The sequence below is a fragment of the Meleagris gallopavo genome, chromosome 2 (assembly GCF_000146605.3).
Source record: "Meleagris gallopavo isolate NT-WF06-2002-E0010 breed Aviagen turkey brand Nicholas breeding stock chromosome 2, Turkey_5.1, whole genome shotgun sequence".
NCBI classification, from domain to species: Eukaryota; Metazoa; Chordata; class Aves; order Galliformes; family Phasianidae; genus Meleagris; species Meleagris gallopavo.
Window position 1 is genome coordinate 17877544 of NC_015012.2, and position 8562 is coordinate 17886105.

The window sequence follows — 8562 nt, forward strand, 5'->3', positions numbered from 1 at the left end:
CTCCCAGCGCGGAGAGGGGTGCCGGTGTCCGCCGCCATGGGGCGGTACTCCGGGAAGACGTGCCGCCTCATCTTCATGCTGGTGCTGACCACCGGCTTCTTCGTGGCCGAGCTGGTGTCAGGCTACATGGGCAACTCTATCGCGCTGGTGTCCGACTCATTCAACATGCTGTCAGATCTCATCTCGCTCTGCGTGGGGCTGTCCACCGGGCGCATCGCCCGCCGCTCCCGCCGAGGCCCCCGCGCCACCTATGGCTACAGCCGGGCCGAGGCGGTGGGTGCCCTCAGCAACGCCGTCTTCCTCACCGCCCTCTGCTTCACCATCTTCGTGGAAGCCGTGCTGCGCCTCGCCCGGCCCGAGCGCATCGACGACGCCCAACTGGTGCTCATCGTCGGTGCCCTGGGGCTGGCCGTCAACCTGGTGGGGCTGCTCGTCTTCCAGAACTGGGCCGCCTGCTGCCGCTGCTGCCGCCGCTCCGAGACCCCGACAGGGCGGGCGGTCGGGCCGTCGGATAGCACCGCCGAAGCAGGTGCCTCTCGGCTGCACCCCGCTTTCCCCGTCCCGCTGTCCCCTTCTCCCCCGGCCCCGTGCCCGTCTCACCTTGTACTTTGTGCTGGGGGAGGGAGCGCTGGGGCTGTGCTCGTCGTTTCCTTCTGAAAAGAACTTGATTGTGAGAAGGTTGATGTTTTTTCTGTTTGTAGAACTTATACACAACACAGCGTTTCTTCTTTGAATGCAGGTGAATCACCTAATGACCAAAAAAGCCCTGAGGAGGGGCCTGGGAGGAAAGTAGAGAAAAAGTCCGAAGCTTTGAACATCAGAGGTATGGTAACTAATGCTGTCCTAACGTTCAGCACTTGCAGGCTGTGAGAGATAACGAGGTGACAGCGGTTGCTGTGATGCTGCCTTGGCTCTGAGTGATTGCACTGTGATTCTTTTGATGACTGCAGCTGGGCTGTAATTCTGTCAGACACAGGGTTTGCATTCTGGTTGGTGCTGTGTGGAGCCTAGAGTTGGACTTTATAACCCTGGTGATTCCCTTCTAGCTCAAGATATTCAGTGGTTCTGTGATCCTGACTTTTTGGAAAGAGGCAAAGCTCCTTGCACTGAGCACAGGCTGCTAGAGACCATATAGGAAGGTTAAGCAGGCATCTGTGAGGCTTTTCTTTGATGTCACTACATGACTGATTGAGCAGTTTTCCACTTCTAAATGCTTTTAGGCAGAAAAAAGAATTTATTTAAATCCCATTGTTAGTAATCCCAAGGTTTGCAGTCCATGTGAGGAGAAAAGTGCTGAAACTGGTAGCTTTGCATGTGTTTTTCCAGGTCCTTGAACTATGAACCTTTCCCTGAGAGAAGCTGGGGCAGAGTCATCCCCCTCTGTGTCATGCTTTGGCAGCTGTCTTGTTATCCATAGAGAGAAATGTTATGGTTATTTCCAGGGATAAATTAACCAATTCCCTTTGTATATGTGTTCATGTACATACGTATCCAAATGCCTGTTTCTCACAGGACCCAAGTAGTATATTTCATAATGACTTGTCCTTCAAGGAGAGAGCTGCTACAAAGACAAAGACAGGTTTCCTATGGTCACATATCAGCATCTGAGAAGATGTGATGTTCCTCTAGAGCCAAGTGGGTTGACGTCACATGATTTCAGCCCAAGAGGCTGTCATCGCAGTCAGGCATCCAGCTTTTAGGTGTGTGTGTGTGTCCTTCAAATGTGTTTTCAGAGTTATGCAAACGTGTGTGTAGGGGAGTACACCTGGCAAACTACACAACATGCTAGAGGAATGTTTGCCTGAATAGCTAGGCATAAGCACTGCTGGATTTTATGGTGTTAGAGTGCTAAGTACTGGAGCAGACTGTCATCTTCAGGGGTAGAGAAAAGGAGAATAAGAAACAAACAAGTATATTTTAGGGAAGTCTTTGCTTGTCTGAACGATGCTGTTTCAGTATTCTGATGCTGAAAAGTGTCAAAAATGTCTGAAGGATAAGGAGGGTTTGTATCAGTTATTTTAAGCTACCAGTGTTTGATTTGTAGAAAGAGAATTATTCAAAATCTGCTTTTGTTTTGCTACTGTAAGTTATATAGCTATAACCACTTGGTAAAAAGTTTGTATGTTGTAGAGTCAGGGTCTCCCTGCAAAGCATGGCTGGGCAGAAAGGTTGGCAGAGCAGTAGCTTCCATGGCTGTAAAAATGTTAGGAACAGGAATCCAGATATTCTGCATATCTGGATTACTTACTGTAGTCTAAGATTATTCCATTTTACATCTCGAGCACATGCAGAATAGCTCAGACTATGCCACACAAGCTGTTGGGAGCTATATTATCTATAATTTCATTGTATCAGCTTTATTTAATTAAAAAAAACCTTTTCTGTTTTATAGCCATAGCTTTGGTGGCCTATGGAAATGGGTTCATTATATGATGCATAACCAAGCCATTTGCATTAATCATGTTAAGTCTGCCTGTCAGTTCAGTAAGGATTTTCCAAACTCAGCACACTCAATTCTAATATATTAGAATTGACATGCTTACTTTATTTCTTAATTCAAAAAATGTCTTCCTGAAACACTTATTCCTTTAGAACTCAGCTCTCTTGTTAGTTACTGTAGCATCCTGCCTATCCCTCTTGTTAGTGCAGCAGCTGAGGGCAGGCACTGAATCCAGATTATTTTATAAATGAAAGAGGAAACACTGCAACACTGTTACGGCCAATAGAACCGTGTGGGAGTTTGCCAAATGGGGCAGAGCTCTCCTGACTCCAGCAAAAAGAGCTGGATGCAGTGCAAGATTTACTTTCTTATCCCAGTGATTCCAAGGAACTCCAGTAACTTTCGCCTGCATTCCCCATGCAGAGGGGCTGTGTTCCTGCCCAGAGCTGGCATGAAGCAGCAGTATGGATGTGGTTCTAGCTCTAAAAAATAAATTCCAATGCCCAGCATCTTAAGAGCCTGAACTCTAAGTTGTGTTTTAGAGGAGTTTCATAGAGATATTTTTTGCACTTTCTCTAGCCTGGAGGGAGGGAGTACATTGGATAGTATATTGGAAGTAGCTTTGGAAAGTGCTTGTATAAGGGATATTAAAAGGAATTTACCTATATTGTTCTGTCACTTGCTCTAAATAATAAGTGTAGTCAAAGAAATCAACATCATATTTAGAGATGCTACAGATTAGGCATGGGTTAGAATTAAGTAATGAGTCTGAATAGTAAAGACTGAGGAAAAATGCAGTATTTCGTGGTAATGACAAGAAGAGGCAAGATTATGTAGAGAAAGAAACGAAGAACAAAAGTTGTTCTTACAATACTGTAAATTTGTAGCAAGAACACTGCTTTGGTCATTACTCTTGAATCATAGCTGAAAGTGTGCTATTACAAGAGCCTGTTTGTTTTCACCTTGAGTGCAGCCAATTGTTGAACCAGATTTTATTTTATTTTATTTATTTTATTTATTTTATTTTATTTTTTTTTTTGAGTCTAAGGGCTAGTAGTTTTGGTAGGAAAAGGGTTTAAACTAGTAATTGAGTTTGATCCAAAAAACTTGAGTGTGGGAATCACTTGAAACCATAAGAATGGATACTGTTTAGTTTTCACTTTTGTTATTTATGGGGGGGTTTCAACAGACTGGTAGAAACAGATGGAGGAGAATAATTATAACTTCCTGGATGTGATCTCTGACTAATTTAGCTTCTCGTGTAGAATTGGTAGGGTTTAGTCATCAACTTTTAATTGAGAATTGAGATTGAATGTGCCAGGATCTCTAAATAATCTGGGCATTTAGGCAAAGACACATTTTGTTGCCATGGCACTGCAGTTGAACTACAGTTGTTAGCGTGCCCTAGTAATGCATCCTATTTAGAGAGCTGTGTTGTAGAGTCAGTATTTTCTTTGCTATGTTCTCAAAGCTGTAACTGAAAACTCCAGTTATGATGTGAATGTTTGGAATATTGCACTTTTTTTTTTTTTTCTATGGGGCTGGGGGAGAAAAAAGACTAATGGCAGCTGTCATTTATTTCAGGTGTTCTTTTGCATGTTATGGGAGATGCACTTGGATCTGTTGTTGTGGTAGTTGCTGCTACAATCTTCCACGTGCTTCCTCTGGAGGCTAGTGCTCCCTGTAACTGGCAGTGCTACATTGATCCAAGCCTGACAATAGTTATGGTGTTCATAATCTTGTCTTCAGCGTTCCCACTCATCAAAGAGACCTCAATTATTTTGTTGCAGATGGTTCCCAAAGGTGTTAATATGCAACTACTGAGTAAGTCACATTTGTTGTTGAAATGCTATTAATTTTAATGATACATTTCAATGCATATATTATTTCTTGAATGACATGCTTGGATTATTTACTCATAATAGTTCTAAGTTCTCCAGAACTGTGAAATAGTCGCATGCCTGTATCCTAGCAACACGACTCAAATCTCTCTGGATTAGTGAAAGCATGTATTTTGAGAATGTGGTACTCCAACAGTACATCAAAAATACCCAGTCTTGAGCTGCTAATGCTTTGTGTGGAGTGATTTTGAAAGAAACTGCACTGAATTACAGTATCTCCCAACACTGCAGCAGTGTCTTCTGAAAGGCTTCCAAAACAACTTAAAATTCATTATGACTGCTTACTTTTGTAGTTCTCTGGCACTGTTTGCACTGGTTAGTTGTAGTGTAGTGGATCTTTCTGGAATTCCACATGCTCAGGATTAAACAAATCAGAATATATGGGCCTTGGCCAAAAAGAGTCCTGCTCCAGCACTGTTGCTACAAACTGAAGATAAATGGTCCTTGGGCAGGGATGGGCCCAAAAAGAAGGCAAGGGCCTGCTTATTAGGTTCATAACACTAGGTGAATAGTGTTTGCGAACCAAAGGCAGTAGGTAGGAGATGTCTTTCAAAGAGCTGTACTTAAGAAAATACTGCTTGGAGACTGCTGCCTTTTGGCTTAGTTCTCAACGAGAACTAACCAGCACACCACCACACGTTCTAACACCTTTCTCTTATGTTTTCCAGCTGACAGGCTAGCTCGCATCCCAGGGGTTAGCAGCCTTCATGACGTGCATGTGTGGGAGCTTGCAGGTGGCAAGAACATTGCTACTCTTCATGTGAAGTGCCAAACCCCTACTGATTACCAAGATGCTGCCTATAAAATACGGAAGGTTTTCCATGAAGCAGGGATCCACTCTGTGACCATCCAACCTGAGTACATTGACCACAAGACCTCCAATGTCCTGTGCAGCTCACCTTGCATCTCAAAAGCTTGTGACTCTCAGCTCTGCTGCAGTCAACAGGAAGCACCACTGGCTAAAACTAATGGTTATACTGAAAAAAATGATAGCTGCCTTTCTGCACAGCGTAAAGACAATGGTTCAAGTAAAAGTGATGTTGAAATCCGTATTGACTCTCCACTGACAGAGAATGGTGTTAAAGACATGAAAAATGGGGAAGTGTCTGATGACAAGTCACAGTTGAGCAGTACACGATTTTAAACAATTCTGTCTACTCTGCAAAATGTTTTCGTAGAATAAATGTGTCCAGGCAAGGAAGTGTGTCAGCAGTGGCTGTAGGTGAAGGTGGTATGGCAAAAAGATTTCTGTGCTTTAGCTGTAAACCAAAATACACCAAAAAAGCACGCATCTGAGATGAGGCTTAATATTTCCATAAAAGGTGTTGCGTTCATCTAAGATTTTTTTCTGATACAGCCTAGCACAGTTCCTTATCAAACTGTGTGTTTGTTCCTATTGCTTGAGTGGGCGAGGTGTATTATTGTCTACTCTGATGCTTGCAGTGTATGGCCAGTACCGCTGGGAATGAAAATGAGCTGCTGCCTGAGAGCTCTGTAGCAAGTTAATGATTGTACTGGGCTGAAGTACAGCGTGTTTATAATGGACTTAAGTAGAGATGTTTTACTGATCCTCAGAACCAACTTTGCATAGCCAGTAACTTGTACTTCTGAAGCTTCTGAATGAAACTAAGGGTGTCTGAATGATGGAAGGGAGAGCACTCGGGAATAGTTGGCTTGCATTATTTTCTTGACTTCTGTATTTAGGGGCAGGGCAGGAGATGGTCTTGCTTCTCTGATAGTAATTCTGGAACTTTAGCCTAATCACAGATACTTCATGCTTAAGAACATGCACTGTGTCACGAAAGTAAGGAATTACTAGCCTTGTCTATATTGATTCTAGCAAATGAAAATGCAAGCAGTCATCCAATTAACTTATGATCTAGTTCACTGTTATGATTACACAACTCAGTTCTTACCCTGCTCCTCCCTTCCGAACAACAGAAGTTGAAACAGATGATGTTAATTCATTACTGTGGGGAACGATTGCGGTATATTTAATTCTAGCATCTGCCCTTATCCTTGCTGAATAAATAAGCTGGTATGTCTATTATGAGTAATTAAAACTCTGCAATTCTATTATTGAGACACAATTTTATATTCATTGAGAAATTCCATTTGAAGTTTTCTAAAACAATATAATGACTTAGAGGGAACTTTTTTAATATTAAAAAAAGAACAGATCTGGGAGCTTTTTCTATTTTATTCCTAATTTGTTCATTTATTGAAAAAAACCTAAGCCCTCCCCCTGCCCGGTTGTGCATTTTGAAGATGACACGCCCAGTCACCAAATGTTGGATTTTGGTCTGCTCTCCAGCTTTTTGGGAGGGGGGGACCCAGTACCTAATCTACGCTGAGTGCAGTTCTTAGCCTCCAGAACTTTCAAATACATTTTTGCAATTGAAAGCAGCTTTTCAGTGCTCCGTGTGGCCTGGACAGGCTATTTAGGAAGCTATTCGTGAAGACATCTTTATAAAATAGTGGTTTCTTTAACTCAGGGAAAACATAGTAGAAAGGGCAAATCAATTTCCTGCTGGGCTGGGGAAATAGTGGGGCCTCCTTGCAAGGCTGGCTTGGAAGCAGACAACTCCTTAGTAAGGATGATTACATTAAATCAGTGAATATTCAAACACACAGCAGGGTATTTTGCTGCTTGGAAGATTGTGTTTACTCAAGCAGTGTGATAACAGCTTAAATAGCACACTTCTAGGTTTGTATTTACCCTTCTTGAGCAGTTCCTGGATGAATTAAAGTATTTATAGCCTTTACAATAGGTTTTAATTATAAAAATTGATCTGTATCCTAATGCCATTAAAACATTGATCCTCCCATTCTGTTTGATCCTGTTGGCAGAGTTTTGCTTTGCAGCTCTTGCACAAATTGATGAAAATCAGCAAGCACTGCAAGAACTGCTCTGTCCTTTGGAAGGATGTGGAGTGAAGTAAGACAGCCCTTACTTCAGGTTTCTTGTCCTTATTTTCATCTGTGATGAGATCTAAATGGAGGGGCTTAGATTTCTATCACAAATATATAGGTTTATTTTCTGTGAACTGAAATAGAAGGCTCCCAAAATATTGACAAAATCTGTGCAGGAATTTACAGCTCACATGCTCTCTAAAGCAAGCACTCTTTCTTAATTATGCATTTGTCTCTTAAATCAGGTAATCTTTTTATATATGCATTTTATGAAATGGTTTAATGGTTGGAGTGTCAGTATTGTTTTACTCTGGAATTAGAGAAAATGAGCGTGTGTAATGTTGGGCATTTGATGAAATAGACCATCTTCATCTTTTCAGTGTTTATTGAAACAGTGGTTATCTATTTTTTAAGTTTTTGAAGTGTTGTAACTTGAAAATACAATGAAGTAACATTCTTAAACAATTTTTCTTGTCTGGTTGACTGTACTGTGAATAAATAGGAAAATACCAAGGACTGTAGAAATCTTCAGGTCTAGAAAACGAGCAAATTTAAAAAAACAAAGCAGTTTTATTAGCAAGCAAAGCCAACAGAGTTATGTCAGTGATGAGGTGAACCTTGCTTTTTCCATGTAGGGGCTGTCAGGGTACCCAGCAAAGGTTTTTGACCCAGTATTCTTGCCTTCCTTTCAGCTCAACAACAAAATATTTTTCTCCTGTTTTAAACGTGTGATAGCTAGGCTCTGCTGGGTAGTCCTTTTCTATTTTGATAGATGACATCATTCCAATCAGTATGTATTTGATATTGGCTAATTTCCCTTAATTTCTTGGTGTTCCAATTCTCTTGAAGTATGCTTACCTCATTTTGAAGTACAATATACTTCAGAATTTGCACTTATTTATGGGCACTTGTTCTAAATTCAGCTTTGTAGCATATTGCATTGTCGTAATTGCATTGTCGTGCTATGTGATCCTCCGATCCATAACTGGCCATACATGTGACCTAGTTGTGGGGCAACAGAACACTTGCTAGCTTTAGCAATAGTTCTGGAGAAAGAGTTAAATCTGGAATAAATTCACATGGCAGTGAATGCAAAGGCAATTGGCTGGCTTTCATCAGTTATGAGCCTTGTTTGAATGGAATTCGCCTTGTTTGAATGGAATTCAAGTTTTTGGCACCTTGTCATATGTTGTTCTTTCATCAAACATGTACATTCAATTACAACTCTCCAAAGTGCAAATCTTGCCTTTGCTCTTCAAGAAAAATAACTTGGCCTTTTCTTTTCTTTTTTTTTTTTAAGTCAGTATT

General features: G+C 41.5%; 1 protein-coding gene across 3 annotated transcripts in view; it reads left to right on the top strand.

The window, feature by feature from the left end:
* SLC30A10 (solute carrier family 30 member 10) overlaps positions 1 to 8553 on the top strand; it is a 20292-nt gene extending 11739 nt beyond the window's left edge. The window contains exons 1-4 of one of the 3 annotated variants that reach the window (XM_010706693.3): positions 7 to 529; positions 740 to 823; positions 4025 to 4264; positions 5010 to 8553. In XM_010706693.3, coding sequence (XP_010704995.1) covers positions 37 to 529; positions 740 to 823; positions 4025 to 4264; positions 5010 to 5485 — 1293 coding nt within the window. In that variant the 5' untranslated portion in view covers positions 7 to 36 and the 3' untranslated portion in view covers positions 5486 to 8553. Of the gene's footprint in view, positions 1 to 6; positions 530 to 739; positions 824 to 4024; positions 4265 to 5009 lie in introns of those variants that run through there. The other 2 variants (XM_010706694.3, XM_019612659.2) reach the window with 2 other exon arrangements.
* Positions 8554 to 8562: the final 9 nt, after the last annotated feature.